General features: G+C 47.5%; 1 protein-coding gene across 3 annotated transcripts in view; it reads right to left on the reverse strand.

The window, feature by feature from the left end:
* Positions 1-19,805, reverse strand: part of LOC310843682 (secreted frizzled-related protein 2-like) — a 246,280-nt gene that overhangs the window by 1,118 nt on the left and 225,357 nt on the right. For 2 of the 3 annotated variants that reach the window (XM_083737332.1, XM_083737331.1), the window contains exons 2-3: positions 4,385-4,899; positions 3,101-3,178 (exon numbers count right to left, since the gene is read on the reverse strand). In XM_083737332.1, the coding sequence (XP_083593458.1) occupies positions 3,101-3,178; positions 4,385-4,892 (586 nt within the window). In that variant the 5' untranslated portion in view covers positions 4,893-4,899. Of the gene's footprint in view, positions 1-3,100; positions 3,179-4,384; positions 4,900-8,642; positions 8,924-19,805 lie in introns of those variants that run through there. The other variant, XM_083737330.1, reaches the window with a different exon arrangement.

Consider the following 19,805-nt stretch of genomic DNA (forward strand, 5'->3'; position numbering starts at 1 on the left):
TCCTATTTGGAATAAGGGAATTTCCCTTTAAAAAAAAGGGAAAAGTTGGCAGCTATGCCTGTACCATTTCCGGTGGCCATTGGCTAGGACCCCCCGTCCGCGAACTCCTTATGCCTCTTCACCAGGGCTGGATTTCGGTTTGATGATGCCCTAAGCTCTTGAAGGTAATGGGGCCCTTTATATGTCCAGCTGTCCTTTGTCAACAACAAATAGTGTTGAATATATGCTATCTGGTAATTTATGGACCCAATAGGTATCCCAAGCCATTTGCACGTAACAAAATATGCATTTTATCAAAGTAATTGTTGAACTGAAATACAGTTAAGGAGTACATTAATAGTGAAGTAATTAAGCTCTAACTTAAAATGATTTTTTATTCATAACAAACTTAATAATGTAAACACATTGGCATTTGGCGATAACAAATGTTCCTTTAGAAACACAATTTGCAAAGACTCATAACCTAGTCTCTAGAAACTTGCTATAATATGAAATAATGATAGGTGTAAATATATGATGCAAACTACAAATAATGATAAATAGCAGAATGTAGGCACCCTTTATATAGAAATGAGCAAACCAGTGATATTTTAGGGAGCAGGCTAGCAGGCGGGGCCCATTACTTACATCATAGGAGCCTACACAACACAAAACACTGTTGCTGTATGTAGGTTTTATTCTATTTGTTTCTTATCTTATATTTTGGAAAAGTACATCCAGGTTTTTCCCCCTTTACATTTTTTGGGGGCCCCCAAGAGAGTGGGGCCCTAAGCTATACCTTGTTTAGCTTATACGTAAATCCGGCACTGCTCCTCATAGAATTACATGGTTGGGAGGGACCCAAAGGTCATCTATTCCAACCCCCCACAATGCACGAACCACGGCTAATTTGGGGCAGGCAGGCAGGGTTGTAGATGCTGATTACATTCACAATCGTGGCTTGAAACACAGCAATATCATTCCATCCACTGTTGCATTTCAAGCTGCATTTGCACAGAGAGGTGTTTTCTGTTATTTATCAATCAAATTTATATACAGTGGTGCCCCGCAAGACGAACGCCTCGCAAGACGAAAAACCCGCTAGACGAAAGGGTTTTCCGTTTTTGGAGGTGCTTCGCTAAACAAATTTCTCTATGGGGTTGCTTCTTGCGAGTTCCCGCATTTCTCTCTCGCTTTCTTCTGCCCTTTCCCTAAGCGCTAAGCCGCTTATCAGCTGTTCCGCTGATAAGCCACTTCTCAGCTGATCGCTAAAAGCCGCTAGACCGCTAATAGCGCTAATCCGCTAAGCTGTCAATGGGCTTGCTTCGCAAGACGAAAAAACCGCTAGACCAGGGGTCGGCAACCTGCGGCTCCGGAGCCGCATGCGGCTCTTTAACGCCTTTGCCGCGGCTCCGGGGTGGAGGCGAGGGGAGGAGGCGCATTTTCCTTTGTTCCCGCCCCAAGCCTCGCGCGCCCGACGGGAGCTCCTGCCGGGCACGCAAGGCTTGCAGACACTCGCCCGAAGCACGGGGAGCCCTCCGGAGGGCTCCCTGTGCTTCGGGCGGCAGGCTGCCGCCCCAAGCCTCGCGCGCCCGACGGGAGCTCCTGCCAGGCGCGCAAGGCTTGCAGACACTCGCCCGAAGCACGGGGAGCCCTCCGGAGGGCTCCCTGTGCTTCGGGCGGCAGGTTGCCGCCCCAAGCCTCGCGCGCCCGACGGGAGCTCCTGCCAGGTGCGCAAGGCTTGCAGACACTCGCCCGAAGCACGGGGAGCCCTCCGGAGGGCTCCCTGTGCTTCGGGCAACAGGCTGCCGACCCAACAGGCAGCCGCTGGCTGATTTGCTGCTATTGCTTTGCAATTTGCAGCTACTGTTTTGAAGGGGAGTGAAGAACACACACTCAAAAAAAGGTAACTTGTTAATATAACGTTTATTTCTATGAGGAGGAGTAATTCTGAGGGGTCAAACAAAAAATAATTAAAAAGTGTCAAAAAAGTTATTTTTATAATGACGAGGATAACATTGGGCTAAGAAACAATGTATGCAGTGTTATATTTGTTTTAAATGTCGCAATGGTTTTGCGGCTCCCAGTTGTTGTTTTTTCTTCGGAAACGGGTCCAAGTGGCTCTTTTTGTCTTAAAGGTTGCAGACCCCTGCGCTAGACGAAGAGAATCACGGAACGGATTAATTTCGTCTTGCGAGGCACCACTGTTCTACCAGCCCTCTAAAGATCTCAGGGCGGTTCACATCAGAAGGGGTGGGGTGGGGTATGCCTTCACCAAACATGCAGGACTTTTTTGGGGTGGCCTCCACCGCAACCTCTCCTGATGTTCACGAAGCTGTCAAATGCACCAGCATAATGGTTGTTAGGGGGTGTCCACATTGTGGCTTACCCCGTATCCAGTTTTGTAATTGGTTTGATGGGGGGGGCATCAAAAAGCAGCACTAGCCAAGAAACTACAAAACCGATATGGATTTTGCTGAACGTCTTGCGAATGTGGCTTCAAAAATTAGATAAAATATATATATATATATATTTATACCCCACCCTTCCTGGTTCAGAAAACCGGGCTCAGGGCGGCTAACAAGAAATTTAAAACACTTAATTGTTGCAACAAAAAACAGTGTAAAATACAGTATAAAATGTGATTAACAATAAATTCAGAATTCAAAAATCAATTTAGGGGGGAAATCCATCCAATAAGCATTAGATGATCACCAGGGCTAGCTGGCTAAATTAGTCCTATTTGGGCCAGCAAGGAGACCAGGGGAGAATTAGCTGTGGGATCTCAGAGCGGGTAATCTTCACAAAAAGGGGGGGGGGAGGTAGGGGAATAAAAGATGCGGAATAATTGGTAACAGGAGCATATTCCGAGTCAATGCGCCAGTTGAACAACATTCGTGAGTGCAATGAATGAATTGGTCTTCCTTCCTTCCTTCCTTCCTTCTTCTCTCCCCAGGCACTTCCCAAACCACTTCTGGGGATCCCCCAGTAATTTGGGGGTTGAAGGAGAAGAGAAGCAAGTGCTCTTGCACTTCTGGGGGTTTTTCCATTCACGTGATTTTTTCTCCCCAGACATACAGCACCACTTTTCCCCGGCCAGCACACAGAACGAGAGACTCACCAAAGTCCTGGCTGCAGACATTCTCCAGGAATTCCTTCTCCCCAATCTCAGTATGCAGACAGGCAGCGCACACTGTGTCTGGAGGAGCAAAGGAGATATATCCTAAATATACCCAGCTCCTTCAACCATTCCTCATCAGGCATGTATCCCGGGCGCTTGGTCCATCTTGGTCGCCCTCCTCTGCACACCTGCCAGCTTCTCAACATCCTTCTTCAGTTGAGGTGCTCAGAAATGGACGCTGCCTTTCCCAATTGAATCACAGCATACATATGCTGATATCTGTCGGGGCAGGTACCCAATTGACCAGGGCGCACTGGCGCACTGATTTATTTTATGCCTTGCGTTTCTGTTTTGCCTATTGCACTTAAGGAAATAATATGTCCGACCTGCCTCTCCAAGGAGCTCAAGGTGCTGCACGCAGTTCTTTCCCCTCTTCATTTAAAACCCCAACAACAACTCTGCGAGGTAGACTGAGCTGAGATAAGCCAGCAAAGGACGCCCAAGGGAGCTTCATGGCCGAGGGAGGGTGTGTGATGGCCTGGGACTCGGGCTTGGGCTCGGAACCAGAGGAGACTCAGTCCGCACCTGATCCTCTGCCTCAGGCATCATCTGAACCAAGTCTGGGGCCTGATTTTGAAGAGCCCCAGTCTGCACAGGTTCCCCTGCAACAAGCACCAGCTGGGCTGAGTCAGGGGCCTGAGCCTGCCCTGGCTCCAGATGCGGGGATGACCTCGTTGCCTTCAGCTGGGCCATCACTTACAGCTGCTCCAGTACCGGTTGGGTCAGGGGAGGCTGAGGCGGCCCCTGCTTCTGGTAACTCACCAACGTCTTCTGAGCTGCAGAGACTCAGGTCTGAGAGAAGGAGAGACCTGAGTACTCGCAGGAGGAGTGCTCGCCTTCAGGTGAGACAGGGAGGTGAGTCACCGGGGGATCAGGACTGACCGTTACCCCGACAAAGATAAAAGGCTTTCGGACCCTGCCCCAGGTTGTGGGAGCCACATTGCTGTATGCCAGATCCTGTGCCTGTCCTTGCCTGTTTTCCTGCCTCGTGTCCTGCCTTGGCCGTGTCGGACTGAGGTCCTGGACCGCGTTTCACGGGTTACCAGCACAGGGTGCGTGATTCGAACCCATGTCTCCTTGTCCTTGTCCGACCCTCTGAGGGAAGCAGTGAGGGGGGAAAGGCAGCTCAGAGGGAAGGAAGAACTGGGCTGCTTGTGTCCCTTGCCCTGGTCCTCCCTGGGGCTTTCGCACCCCGGCCACCCGGCCCGCTCACCTCTCGCCTACCTTCTTTGGGAAGCCGCACCCTGTCGGCCGGGCCGGCGGGCGGGACGCAGAGCTCGTTCCCCCGGGGGAAGCGGCTGCAGTTGAGCATCTCTGGCCAGGGGAAGCCGAAGGCGGCCATGACGGGGGTGCAGCCATCCCGGACGGCCTCGCAGAGGGAGCGGCAGGGGAAGATGGGCTCGTCCATCTCACTGATGCAGACGGGGGCGAAGAGAGAGCAGAGGAACTTCTTGGTGTCTCGGTGGCAATGCTTGGTGAGGAGCGGCACCCAGGAGGCGGCCTGCTGCAGCGCCTCCTTCATGGTCTCGTGGCCCAGGAGGTTGGGCAAGCGCATCTCGCTGTAGCCCACGCCGTGGCACAGGCTCATACTGCTGGGCACGGGCTTGCAGCTGCTGCGGCGGCTGCTCAGCTGCGCCAGCTGGTAGGCGAAGGAGGGCGAGGAGGAGCAGGAGGAGGGGAAGGAGCAGCTCCAAGCGGCCAGGAGGAGAACAAGTGGGATCGGGACCTTCATCAGGAGCCTGGAGGGGAAAGAGAGAACTACAGTGGTACCTTGGTTCTCAAACGCCTTGGTACTCAAACACCGAAAACCAGGAAGAAAGTGCTCCCTCCACCACAAAAGAACAGATAATGAAACAAATCACCTCGCATATAAAATAAAATTCTTCCATATATCGGGACTTCTGCCATTCTCGATACTGGTCCATCATTACCTTGTTGACTGCATAATTGCATTTTTTAAACTTATTGTCAATTGTTCACATTCTTGGTAGAATATATCATTGCAGAAGTTGTTCAAAACATGTCAAAGATTTTATCTGAGAACAATGTTCTTTTAAATATAATTGGAATCAATCTCATTCTTTGTTAAATTATTGGTTTGTCTGATTCCTAATTTTCCCTGCCATCTTTGCCAAGTCTACATATTCAAATAACTTCGCCTGCCATTCCAATTTAGTTGGTATTTTATCTCCCTTCCACCATCTAGCTATTAACATTCTCGCCGCAGCAGTTGCGTACATAAATACCTTTCCTAATTCTTTTGCTATATCTGCAGCAATAATACCTAACAAGAAGGCTCCCAGCTTTTTGATTTGAACGTTTTTGAAAGCTCATTAGAGATGATTTCCCAAAAGTTTTTTTAAATCTTTATGACATTTCCACCACATGTGATACATTGTTCCCTCTGACTCTTTAGATCTGTGGCAAAGATTTGCGCTTGTTTTATACATTTTTGCCATCTTGCTTGGTGTAACGTACCATCGGTAGAACATCTTCATAGAATTTTCTTTTAAAATATAGCAAGCCATAAACTTTAAGTCATTTCTCCAAAGCTTTTCCCAAGAGGCCATTCATAATAATTAGTATTATGAGATGATTACACCTGCTGTTATCTATTAAACGGCTCTGAGGGTGTGATCGAAGCAGGGATGGGATAGAGGTTTGGGGGCTAAGCAAGGAGGAGCAGGGCTGTGGAAAGTAAACTTGAAATTTACAGACTGCATATTATTGAGAGAGAATTATATGAAAATGATGTATAGATGGTATATATCACCAGTTAATTGGCAAAAATGTATAAAAAAGAAAGAGTGCTGGAGGTGCGAAGCAGAAGGCATGTTTTATCATATGTGGTGGGATTGCAAAAAGGTAAAAGCTTATTGGGAAATGATATATAATGAGTTGAAGAAAATGTTGAAAATAACGTTTGTAAAAAAACCCAGAAGCCTTTCTACTAGGTATCTTAGGCCAAGATATACTGAAAGAAAAGAGGACTTTATTTATGTATGCCACTACTGCTGCGAGAATGTTGATTGCACAAAATTGGAAGACTGGAGAAATACCAACTAAAGAACAGTGGCAAGAGAAGTTGATGAACTGTGCAGAACTGGCAAAAATGGCAGACAGACTAAGAGAAAAAGGCAACAGAGACTTTGAAAAAGAATGGGAACCATTTATATTATACTTGCAGAAACAAAGAAAGTCTATAGACTTGATGGCAGGATTTAAATAAACTTTCACATCATTAGTCTTAGAAAATGTGTAGAAGATAGAGAAATAATATGGTGTACTTATTTTCATCTTTATGTTTTTAGGTTAGATGTTATTGTATAAATATGTTATTCGTATTATTTTCTTTTAGGAGGGAGCAAAGTGGGTGAAAGGAGAAACAAACCAGAAGTGGAAGTCTGGGGAAGCCCAGGAGGGGAGAGAGGAAGGAATGCATAGTAAATGTTATGAATAGGAGATGTATGTAATGAATGAAAATGAAAAATGAATATATATATTTTTTTAAAGCAAGGAGGAGCAGGGAAGGAGCGTTGGTGCAACTGTCACCAACCCATACCCGAAGATGCCTGATTAGGTTTTCACATAGGCAAATATAGCCAGGTCTCTGCTGCCATGGAGCTTACAGAAAAGGGCTTGGGTTCAAGAAGCAGGGGACAACTGGCGTCTGTGTGCTATTCTAGGCATGGGGAGCAGGGAGAAAGAAGGAACAGGAAGGAGACAAGGTTCAGCAAAGCAGGGGAGTGGAGTCAGGCAGAAATGCCACTGGGAGAGGACAATGTGCTACTAGAAGGCGGGCAGAGTTAAATATTTGGCATACAGTGGATATTTCATGCATTGTTTTCCAGGCTTGTTACCTTTTCTTCCTTCCTCGGGTCCAGGCTTCCTCAAACTCGGCCCTCCAGATGTTTTGAGACTACAATTCCCATCATCCCTGACCACTGGTCCTGCTAGCTAGGGGTCATGGGAGTTGTCAGCCAAAAACATCTGGAGGGCGAAGGTTGAGGAAGCCTGCTCTGGCCAGTTGGTTAGAGCCTGGTGCTGATAACGCCAAGGGTTGCAGGTTTGATCCCCATATGGGACAGCTGCATATTCCTGCATTGCTGAGGGTTGGACTGGATGATCCCTTCCAACTCTGAAATTCTATGTGTTGCCCCATAAGAGAACCATAACATATGGTTCCCTTAGCCCAACATTCCTAATAATAAAATAATAATAATAATAATAATTTGTATCCCACCCTCCCCTGCCAAGGCTGGGCTCAGAGCAGCTAACATCATATAAAAACACAATATAAATAAAAACAAACAATTGATTAAAATACACCCCAAAATTATTTAAAATAAATTAAAATTAAAAATAGACTGGACAAATGGCCATCCTCAAGTTTAAATTGAAAGCGGTTAATATTCACCAGGACCAACTATTTCCACTGATATTATAAGGACCTGAGAGCGGGCTGGGAAACCTCCTTTGTACTTGTTCATACAAAGAGAAAATGAGTCAGACTGAACCCAGGTCAAAGGCCTGGCGGAACAGTTCTGGCTTGCAGGCCCTGCGGAAAGATGTCAAATCTTGCGGGGCCCTGGTCTCTTGTTAGAGAGCGTTCCACCAGGCCGGGGCCACCACTGATAAGGCCCCGGCTCCGGTCAAGGCCAGTCTAAACTCCCTGGGCATCAGGATCTTCAGGGTGTTGTTATTTGTAGACTGTAAGGTCCTCTGTGGGGCATACCAGGAGAGGCGGTCCCATAGGTATGCGGGTCCTAGGCCGTATAGGGCTTGAAAGGTTAAAACCAGCACCTTAAACCTGATCCTGTACTCCACCGGGAGCCAGTGCAGCTGGTATAGCACTGGGTGAATATGCTCCCATGGCAGAGACCCCGTGAGGAGCCTCGCTGCAGCATTCTGCACCCGCTGGAGTTTCTGGGTCAGTCTCAAGGGCAGCCCCACGTAGAGTGAGTTACAATAGTCAAGCCTGGAGGTGACTGTCTCATGGATCACTGTGGCCAGGTCAGGGTGGGAAAGGTAAGGGACCAACTGCTTAGCTTGGTGGAGATGGGAAAATGCCCCCTTTGTATAGCTGCAATCTGCGCCTCCATAGAAAGGGAGGTGTCAAAGATTATACCCAAACTCTTGACGGAAGCCGCTGGCACTAGTTGCGCCCCCACAAAAGATGGGATGTCGGTCCATTTGGCTCCGAATTGCCCACCCACCCTGGCAGTATCCCCCCCCCCAGGGCTTTGTGGAGAGGGAGCATTCCCAGCCCTACCTGGAGATGCGTGGGGTGGGTTGGGGTGCGAACCTGCCTCCTCCTTTTGCAAGCCAAGCAGCTGCCCAGCGTCTGAGCAACAAACTCCTTTTCTGCGCCTGGTTCCAAGCTGGCAAGCTTCCCCTCTAGTCTGGGGTTCTGCTTCAGCCCTTCGCCCTCCGTCTGACTTTCACCCCCTTTGAGAAGAGCCTCCCCAAGGTAAGGTTTTACCTGGCTGGGTCTGGCTAGGCAGGAAGCCCTCCTGAAGCCAGGATGTTTTCAGGCCCTCTGGAGAGGCGAGGCTGCAGTAGCAGCCAGGGATGCGTTTGGTCTTGAATGAGCAAGACGGGGAAATTTAACTGCAGGGAATCCGGTGGGGCTCAGAAAAGGGCTGTAAAAGGCGGAGGGGGGGGGATAAACCCACACCACCCTGTAATTATACCTTAGTTCTCTCTCCAGAACAATAAACTGGAGGCTGTTTGTTCCCCCCACCCACCCAAACTGAGGTCCCCCTCCTTCTCCTCCTAGTTTTGGCTAAGGCACATATGCCATGCTAAATGGTTTCTGCCTTGGAAAGCAAAAAAACAACAACAACCCACTTCAGAGCAAAAGCCACTATCTCTCCCAGCCATCAGGGGAAAAAGAGGCTGAAAACTTCAAGAGAAGAGAGGGAGGGAGACCCCAAACAGCAATGCCTTTCCTTAAAAGCCTAGATAAGGAGGAATTCGCTTCTCAAAAGCTGCCTCCTCTTGCCCTGGAGCACATTTAGTCTGCATACTTAGTCTGACATATGTATCCCACTTCAGTGGGGCTTCCTCCCCGTTGAGCATGTCTAGGACCTCCGCCTTACAATCATTGTTTTTTCTCTTTTCTCTTGCCAAGGTGCATAAGTCAATTAGCAAAATCTGCCTGATGAAAGTCCCAACATCTGCATGAATAACAGCAAGGCCCAGAAGGAGCTCTCCAAACCAAAGCATGGTCAAATGGCAAATGCAATTCAGTGCAAGCAAGTTTAAAATGATGTGCGTGGGTGCAAAAAAATAAATAAATCCCTAATTTCACTTATTGACTCACGGGGCCTGAACTGGTGGTGATGGACCAGGAATAGGAGTTTGGGTTCACAGCGGTGGGCTCAGTGAAGATGTCAACCCAGTGAAACAGGCAAATTCCATGCTAGGGATAATTAGGAAAGACAATTAAAACGGCTGATATCACAGTGCCATTATGCGAGTCTTTTGTGCGACCGCATTTTGAGTACTGTGTACATTTCTGGTTACATTGCCTCTAAAATATTATTGTAGAGTTGGAAAAGGTTCAGAAAGCGGTGGCCAAAATGATTAGCAGGATAGAGGGACTCTCCTGTGAAAAGAAGTCTGCTTTGAGACTTTGTAGTTTAGAGGAAAGGCGAGCGTGAGACAACATGGCAAAGGTTTATGCAGTTGTGCCAGGCATGGAGGAACTGGACAGAATAAAGTTGTTCTCCCTCTCTCATAATACTGGAACCGGAGAACATTCGGTGAAGCTGAATGTTGGGAAATCCAGGACAGATTAAAAAAGGGGACTTTTTCATGCAGCACAGGGTTAAACTGTGGAACTCTCTCCCACAGGAAACAGTGATGGCCACCAACATGGATGGCTTTAAAAGAGAACTAAGCAGGTTCATGGCAAAGGCAGCCAATGGCTAGTGTTGTAAACAAAAATCTGCCCTTTTTCCCTTATGGGGTATCCAAGATCCCATATAGAGTCCTTATATAGGTTCCCTATTGGTAGGAGAAAATAACAGAGGCCAGCCAGAGAATACTGAGAAGTAAAGCAGCTAGTAAGCCTGATCTTTATTTTTCTGTTGCAACAGGGTCCTCACTCACCACACGCAGGAGGGAGGGGGAACCCAGAACATTGGCGCGCAAGGCCTTATATAGACATTTTAAATTCCCTGCTCTGGAGCTCAAGACCATCCCTCCAGATAAATCATACATACATCACAGAAGGGGTGTAGCTCAAGACCACCCTCCCAGATACACCATACCTACATCACAGAAAAGGTGGTCTACAGCAGAAATCTGAGTGCTTTATTTACCTCCTGTCTGCCAGGTTACCTGTTTACTGGTCACTGGATTGGATTGCCTGGGGAGCCTGGCCAGTCTTTTGTAATGATAAATACTTAGTTCCTGAGCCAGTCACAGGCTCACACCTATTCATATCTTAAATGTGCCCTTAAGACAGGATTTGTGAAGGAAAATACAATGGAGAGGCTTTTCCATTTTCCTTTGACCTTGCAGAGAAAACGTTTGTTCAGTTTGGGAATAAAAAATGGTTTCGGGTCGGTCTTTCTGTGCTGATCTATGTACGTGCTTGGTTGGTACATTTATGAACGTTTAACATATATCTAAGACCTCAAAATTCCTATCACGCTAGCAGCCACAATGGCTTTGTGGCCAGAGGCAGTATGTCTCTGAATATCATTTGCAGATGGGGAATATCGCAGGTGGGGAGAATAACCTTGCACTGGAGTCTTGCTTGGATGTTTTCCACAGGCATCAGGCTGGCCACAGTGAAAGCAGGATACTGAACTAGATGAGCTCTTCTTGTGTACTTAGGGTAATGCTTAAAAATGTGAGGACAAGGTGCAGTGGAGAGGGAAGGTCAGTTAATTGGAATAAGGGCTAATGAACCTGTGTACATAAAGATTAAAGGACAAAGGGATTCATTCATGGAGAAAAAGAGGTGATACTTGTCATGTTTCGGTTCATCATCTTGAATCAACATCGAAGAATACTGCTGTCCTTTTCCAAACTATATACAGCGGTGCCTTGGTTCTCAAACGCCTTGGTTCCCAAACACTGAAGACCCAGAAGTGTTCTGGTTTTCGAATGTGTTTTGGAAGCTGAACATCCGATGTGGCTGTCGGCTATTGTTTCCGGGGCGCCTGCACCAATCAGAAGCTGTGCCTTGGTTTTCGAACATTTCGGAAGTCAAATGAACTTACGGAACGGGTTATGTTTGGTGCTTTTGTTTTTGAGGCTTTTTCGGTTAGTTTGCTTTTGTGACTGTGGAACCCAGTTCAGCTACTGATTGATTGTGTGACTGCGGAAATGGATAAAAGCCCCCATCCAAACAATGACTATCATCAGTGCAGGTAAGGGGGGAAAAATAATTTTAATCTTTATCATCTACAATACTGTCTTATTTATTTTATAGTATATAGAACATTGATTATTGCTTTCATTTTATGGATCAATGCTCTCGTTAGATAGTAAAATACATGTTAAATGGCTGTTTTAGGAGTTGTTTTTAAAAGTCTGGAACAGATTAATCCGTTTTGCATTACTTTCTATGGGAAAGCGTGCCTTGGTTTTGGCATGCTTTGGTTTTGCAACAGACTTCCAGAACGGATTATGTTTGAGAACCAAGGTACCACTGCTCCAGAGACAGTGCCCAAACCAAAATCACATATAGTCAAAACACGTTGGGTGCAATGGCAGGTGGGATTGCCAAAGTATTTCCCCCCCAATACGTCCACCTCCTTTCAATTTCCCCCCCCCCCCAAGCACATCAAATTGAAGATGCACAAGTTGGTGGCTTTATCCCTGATCTTACCAGAGAAAAGAAAGACCCCCAAGGGGATCTACAGAAGAACTCAAGAGAACAGACAGAGGGGTTTTCTCTCCAGTCTGGTTTGGAGATAAAGCTCTGGGGACTTGGCTGAGCACTTCTGGTGGCTTGCTAGAGTGCATCTGGTCAACAATCCACCCCTGGTTTAAATTATGCACTGCCTGAGGTACTACCTCAGACCCTACAACATTTCTCTGATGGAAATAGGGACGTCCTATTTAACCATAACCGTAAGTTTATTATGTATATGTCACCCACTAAATATTAAAAAAACTTCCCTATGTAGGGCTGCCTTCAGGTGTCTTCTAAAGGTTCTGTAGTTACTTATCTCCTTGGCGACGTGGATGGCGCTGTGGTCTAAACCACTGAGCCTAGGACTTGCCAATCGGAAGGTTGACGGTTCGAATCCCCAGGATTGGGTGAGCTCCCGTTGCTCAGTCCCAGCTCCTGCCAACCTAGCAGTTTGAAAGCACGTCAAAGTGCAAGTAGAGAAATAGGTACTGCTCCGGCAGGAAGGCAAACAGCATTTCCGTGCGCTGCTCTGGTTCACCAGAAGCGGCTTAGTCATGCTGGCCACATGACCCAGAAAAACTCTCTGCGGACAAACGCCAGCTCTCTCAACCAGTAAAGTGAGATGAGCGCCACAACCCCAGAGTCGTTTGCGACTGGACTTAACTGTCAGGGGTCCTTTACCTTTATACCTGCCAACATTTCTCTGATGAAAACAGGGATGTCCTAAGGAAAAGTGAACCATCCTGAGACCTCTGGGTATAGGGCAGTTTGTTTTTTTATTTATAAAATGAATGAATATTCCAGGATCAATAAGAAAGTGGGACGGCTTCTGCAAAACCAGGACTGTGCCTGGAAAATAGGGACGCTTGGAGCATGGGTAAGCAAACTAAGGCCTGGGGACCGGATGCGGCCCAATCGTCTTCTCAATCCGGCTCGCGGACGGTCCGGGAATCGGCGTGTTTTTACATGAGTAGAATGCGTCCTTTTATTTAAAATGCATCTCTGGGTTATTTATGGGGCATAGGAATCCGTTCATTTTCTCCCCCCAAAATATAGTCCGGCCCCCCACAAGGTCTGAGGGACAGTGGATCGGCCCACAGCTGAAAAAGTTTGCTGACCCCTGACTTGGAGGGTCTGCTTTGCTCTGTCCTGAAGCTTCGCTGGATGATCTCACTGGGGCATTTCTTCCTGGGGGGAGGCTGGCGCAACCTGAAACCCAAACATCACCTGGCCGAGAGCAATCTCTCAAGGCTGCTGCCCCCTCCCACATTCCATCCCAAACATTTCCAGAGCTGGAGGCAGCTCTCTCCTTCTAAGCATCCAAGGCTAAGACAATAAGGAGTCTTTTGACACATCTCTAGCCAGGCATTTTCATAAACATTCTGTACAGTGGTATCTCAAGTTAAGAACTTAATTCGTTCCGGAGGTCCGTACTTAACCTGAAACTGTTCTTAACCTGAAGCACCACTTCAGCTAATGGGGCCTCCTGCTGCCTCAGCGCTGCCAGAGCACGATTTCTGTTCTCATCCTGAAGCAAACCTCTTAACCTGAAGCGCTATTTCTGGGTTAGCGGAGTCTGTAACCTGAAGCGTATGTAACCTGAAGCGTATGTAACCTGAAGTGTATGTAAACTGAGGTACCACTGTACTGTTTTTAATGGTTTTTAGTTGGCATCATGTACACAGTGCTGTACATTGCTCTGATATTTTATGAGATGGTGGTGCATAAATGCTTATAGGAAACCACAGGAGGGGAGAGTATTGCTCTCATGCTCAGATCCTGTTGCAGGCTTCTCATTGAGGCATATGGTTGGCCACTGTGAGAACAGGATGCTGGACTAGATGGGGAACTGGCCTGATCCAACAGGCTCTCCTTATGTTCTTTTGGTGGCAAACACCTCTGTGGACTATTGAAGCACATCTGACATGGACTGTAGTCCACAAAAGCTTGTGCTATAACGTCACACAGCCATCCCAGTCTCCAAGGGGGAAGGCACACCAGGGTTCTGTTTCCTTTGGAAGAGGTCAGTGGAGACCTCCATGTCTTTAGGTGTAATAAACACAAATCTGCCCTTATTCCCTTATGGGGAACACAAGAACCCTTATAGAGTCCTTTGCAGGTTCTCCATCGGTCGGAGAAAATAATAGAGGCCAACCAGAGAATACTGAGAAGCAAAGCAGCTCATAAGCCGTATCTTTATTGAACTGTTGCAACAGGGTGCTCCCCTCAGCCGCAGGAGAAGGAGTAGGACCCTGAATAAAGGTGTGCCTGCCCTTATATAGACATTATAAATTGCCCACCCTGGAGTCCAAGACCACCTCCAGAAACATCATACCTACATCACAGAAAGGGCGGTCTACAGCAGAAATCTAAGTGCATTGTTTATCTCCTGTCTGGCAGGTTACCTGTTAATGCTTACTTGATTGGATAGGCTGGGGAGCCTGGCCAGTCTTTTGTCATGATAAATACTTTATTCCTGAGCCAGGTCACAGGCTCACCCTATTCATATACAGACATACCCTTAAGACAGGATTTGTGAAGGAAAAGACAATGGGGAGGCTTTTCCATTTTCCTTGACCTTGCAGAGAAATGTCTGAGGACAATTTGGGATGGACAAAATGGTTTCAGGACTTTCTGTGGGGTTTCAGACATGTGGTTTATATATCAATGTACATGCTTGGTTGGTGCATTTATGAACATTTTATATATATATATATATATATATATATATATATATATATATATATGACCTTAATTTTTTATTTCAAGGATCTCTGGTTTAACTGACACATATATACAACCTGAGCATAGGATGGAGGGCTCACGGTGCTAGCACTCCCATAGGTTCCCTCTTGGTTTTCCAGGGGAGCCCCAAATTCTAGTACAGCGCAAGACATCTTGTTGTGTCCTGCAGCTTCCAGCCTTCATCATCCAGCCTTTTTCGCTCTGCCACACAACAACCCCAGCTATCCTTCTTCCATCTACCAGCCACGCGAAGGAAAAATGCCTACCCCCCCCCTTTCCCAGAGAGCGCCATCACTAGAGTTGCAGCTCTTGAAACTGGCACATTCTCTGAGATGAGGATGACTCCATTAAGCTGGCCAGCCAAAGCCCTTAACAAAGGAACTGGTTTGGCAGGCTCCGCTGCCTTTCCCACTCAGTTCTAGCCCTCGCTGGATGCAGGATCAGAGGCCTGGAAGGGATCCAGGTGACCCCCCCCCCCCAAAAAAAAAACCACAACCCCTGTAACAATAAATCTGTAAGTGCTTAAAGTGCCACTAGATGCTTTGTCATCTAAGTATGTGACTAAACACAGACCACAAAGCACCATGACCTTCCTTTTGTGCTTTTAACTTCCAGCCAGAGGAAGACTTCTGGAAAGCTTGCCTGCTGCTATGTCATCTTTTGCTTTGTGCTAAAAGATTTTACAGTTGGTTTTACAGGCATCGAGGACCCCTGGATTTATTATTTTCCTGATGGACCAAGCGCTTATGTCAGGGGTAGGCAATCTAAGGCCCCCGCGGGGGTCAGATGCGGACCAGTCACCTTCTAAATCCGGTCTGTGGATGGTCCGGGAATCAGCGTGTTTTTACATGAGTTGAATGTGTCCTTTTATTTAAAATGCATCTCTGGGTTATTTGTGGGGCATAGGAATTTGTGATCTGAGGGATGGTGGACCGGCCCACGGCTGAAAAAGGTTGCTGACCCCTGGCTTATGTTGTTTCTTGCAATGCTGCAGCTTAGTGGACGATTGTATCAGGGCTATCAGCAGCCGCACTCTTGTCTCCCAATTCTTCTTCTTCTTTGACGATAACTTGTAGCCGAGTAAGATTGACTTTGTTATAAGAATTTTAAGGTCTTATACATATAAAATAGATGTTCATAAATGTACCAAGCAAGCACATACAAATATGTAAACCACGTCTGAAACCCACAGAAAAGTACTGAAACCATTTTCTCTCTCCCAAAATGACCTCAAATATTTCTCTGCAAGGTCAAAGGAAATGGGAAATCTCCCCATGTCTCTGTGCTCACAAATTCCGCCTTAAGAGCACATTTAAGGTGTGAATTGGGTGAGCCTTTGACCTGGATTCAGGAATTAAGTAGTTATAATAACAAAAACTTGAGTTTGATCAAACTGCCGGAGGCAGTGGAAGACAGGAGTGCCTGGCGTGCTCTGGTCCATGTGACGCGGGTGGCGCTGTGGGTAAAACCTCAGTGCCTAGGACTTGCTGATCGCAAGGTCAGCAGTTCGAATCCCCGCGGCGGGGTGAGCTCCCGTCATTCGGTCCCAGCTCCTGCCCACCTGGCAGTTCGAAAGCACCCCTAAGTGCAAGTAGATAAATAGGTACTGCTTTATAGCGGGAAGGTAAACGGCGTTTCCGTGTGCGGCGCTGGTGCTGGCTCGCCAAATGCAGCTTCGTCACGTTGGCCACGTGACCCAGAAGTGTCTTCGGACGGCGCCGGCTCCCGGCCTCTTGAGCGAGATGAGCGCAACCCTAGAGTTGGTCACGACTGGCCCAGACAGGCAGGGGTACCTTTACCTTTACCTTTAACCTGGATTCAGGAATTAAGTAGTTATAATAACAAAAGCATGAGTTTGATCAAACTGCGGGAGGCAGTGGAAGACAGGAGTGCCTGGCGTGCTCTGGTCCATGGGGTCACAAAGAGTCAGACACGACTAAAGGACTAAACAACAACAATAACAAAAAAGTGGCCAAAACCCAGATAATGCAGTCAGGTAAATGGCAGACGTTATGGTGCTGGAGGAGACTCTGGAGAGTCCTATGGACTGCAAGAAGATCAAACCTCTCCATTCTGAAGGAAATCAGCCCTGAGTGCTCACTGGAAGGACAGATCCGGAAGCTGAGGCTCCAGTACTTTGGCCACCTCATGAGAAGAGAAGACTCCCTGGAAAAGACCCTGATGTTGGGAAAGATGGAGGGCACAAGGAGAAGGGGACGACAGAGGACGAGATGGTGGGACAGTGTTCTGGAAGCTACCAGCTTGAGTTTGACCAAACTGTGGGAGACAGTGGAAGACAGGAGTGCCTGGCATGCTCTGGTCCAGGGGGTCACGAAGAGTCGGACACGACTAAACAACAACAAAATGGCAGACAGGAGATAAACAACACACTCAGGATTCTGTTTTAGATTGTCCCCTGTGATGTATGTATGATGTATTGGGGGAGGTGGTCCTGTGATAACCCTTTCTGTGATATATGTATGATGTTTCTGGGGGTGGTCTGGAATTTGAGGGTGGGCAATTTAAAAAGTCTATATAAGGGCGGGCACACCTTTGTTTGGGGTTCCTCCCCACCTCCTGTGTGTGTGTGGGAGCTCCCTGTTGCAACAGCTTCAATTAAGATTAGGCTTACTAGCTGCTTTGCTTCTCGATATTCTCTGGTTGGTCTCTGTTATTTTCTCCTACTGATAGAGAACCTACAAAAGGACTCTATATGGGCTCTTGGGTACCCCATATGGGAAAAGGAGCAGTTTTTTTCTCATAGCATCTTTCATGAACATGGTCTTAACAGTGAGTCCATAAGTGACTATGGAGGCCAATTCTGGATCCACATGTCCTTCCACAGTGAGGACATAGGTTTCCAGGCAGGAGTTGATCAAGGTGTGGATATACCAAGCGTGCCTTCCTCTTAGCGTGTTTCTCTCTTGCGTCCTTAGTTCTAGTGTCGTCAAAATCCATGACACCTTTGGTAAAGGCTGTTCTCCAACTGGAGCGCTCTCAGGCCAGTGTTTCCCAATTGTTGGTGTTTTAGATTTGCCTTGAATACGCCTGTGCTGTTGCCTCTGGGCAGACGACACCTGTCACAGCCCTAGATAGCAAGCTCATCATCTATTATCCCACCAACTTTCCTCCCTAGAACAAAGGTGTTATGTGAATTCTGCCATAGCTAGATAGCAGCAGCTATTTCTGTTATGTATTGAAGTTCTCACCCTGGCCAAAAGGAGTATCGTCTATGTAGTTTTCACTCAGGTCCACGTCAGTCATTTTAGGCGGGAAACCCTGGGTTGTTGTTGCTACAATGTTGACAGCCGGCTGCCTATAAAAGCAGGCCGGCTGAGCTGTTTGCTGTTCAGTTCTGTTCCAGCTTACAAATAAAGAGATGCTTTGGAGAAATCACTGGGTTGTCTGCTATGCCTACCCACTATTCAACACTGGCGACGAGGATGGGATCGATGGACATCAGAGCACAGCCAGACGCGGCCACCCTCTGAGATGAGCTGAATCACGGAGCTGAAACACTAAGCGAAATCACGGAGCAGAACCAATTCAGAACTGACCGTTCTGGCTAGAGCAGGGTGTTCCATCCATCGCCTCCACGCCGGCATCGGAACCATGGCTTCACTCGTGCCTCTACCACCGTTTGCCCCAGCCTCTGAATCATGGGACTCCTACCTTACTTGGTTCGACTGTTACCTCCAAGCAAATGAGCTGACAAGAGGGTCTGTAGAGCAGAAGCAGGGCCTGCTCCTTAGCCTTGTGGCCCTGAGGTGTTCGCGATGGCCCGAACATTGGTTGCGCCTTTAGCAGTCCAGACAGCGCCATGGGACACGATCCAAGAGAAGCTCTGCAACCACTACGCGCCAAAGCCGTCCAAGATTGCTGCCCACCATGCGTTCTACCACCAGAACCAGGCAGAGGGGGAGTCAATCAACAACTACACCACTGCCCTGCGACAGGCTGCAATGCACTGCGAGTTCTGAGACTTAGACGATGCCCTGATGGATCGAATCATCTGCGGGGTCCAGGACATCCATCTGCAACGGCGTCTCCTCGCCAAGCCAGACCTCACGCTGTAGAAAGCCATTGAGGAGGCCGTGGCCTTGGAAGCTGCTTAACTCTCCGCCCAGGAAATCCGCAAGGCCACCCGGACTCTGGTACTGGCCCTCGGCGATCCAGCAGGGTTTCCAAGTGCCAAGCGTATTTAAGAGACTATGTTCACTGGACAAAGTGCACCTGTAAAGCTGTATGAAATGGAACCACTATGATTGTAACTTATGCCTTATCTCAGAGGGGAGGCGTGTTATGTATTGAAGTTCTCACCCTGGCCAAAAGGCGTATCGTGTATATAGTTTTCACTCAGGTCCATGTCAGTTACTTTAGGTGAGAAACCCTGGATTGTTGTTGCTACAATGTTGACAGCTGGCTGCCTATAAAAGCAGGCCGGCTGAGATGTTTGCTGTTCAGTTCTGTTCCAGCTTACAAATAAAGAGCTGCTTTGGAGAAATCGCTGCGTCGTCTGCTATGTCTACCCACTATTCAACAATTTCTGCGTCTGAATCAGCCAAAGAAGACAATTTATTTACCATATTTTTCCATCTATAAGATACCCCCTATTTTTGGGGAGTCAGATTTAAGAAAATCCACCCTCAGCACTCTCTGTGTATAAGACGCCCCCTAATTTTGGACATTATTTTTTAGGAAAAAAACCTAGTCTTATACATAGAAAAATATGGTATATCCCCCTAAAAGTGGTTTTGTTCAATGTGATAATAGTGGAGATATTTTTCATCTAATAGGTTGACACGGGTGTACTGTATAACTTTTTAAGGGCACTCAAAGAATCATGGACTTTAAACACTTCCATCCTGCAGTCTCCTTCAGGAGGCAGTGGACTCTCCTTCCGTGGAGGTTTTTAAGGAGAGGCTGGGTGGCCTGCTGTCAGGGATGCTTTAGCTGAGAGGCCTGCCTTGTGGGGATGGGGTGGGCTAGAGGACCCCTGGGGTCCCTTCCCAGTCCACAGTTATT

The sequence above is a fragment of the Podarcis gaigeae genome (assembly GCF_964106915.1).
Source record: "Podarcis gaigeae genome assembly, chromosome: 4".
NCBI classification, from domain to species: Eukaryota; Metazoa; Chordata; class Lepidosauria; order Squamata; family Lacertidae; genus Podarcis; species Podarcis gaigeae.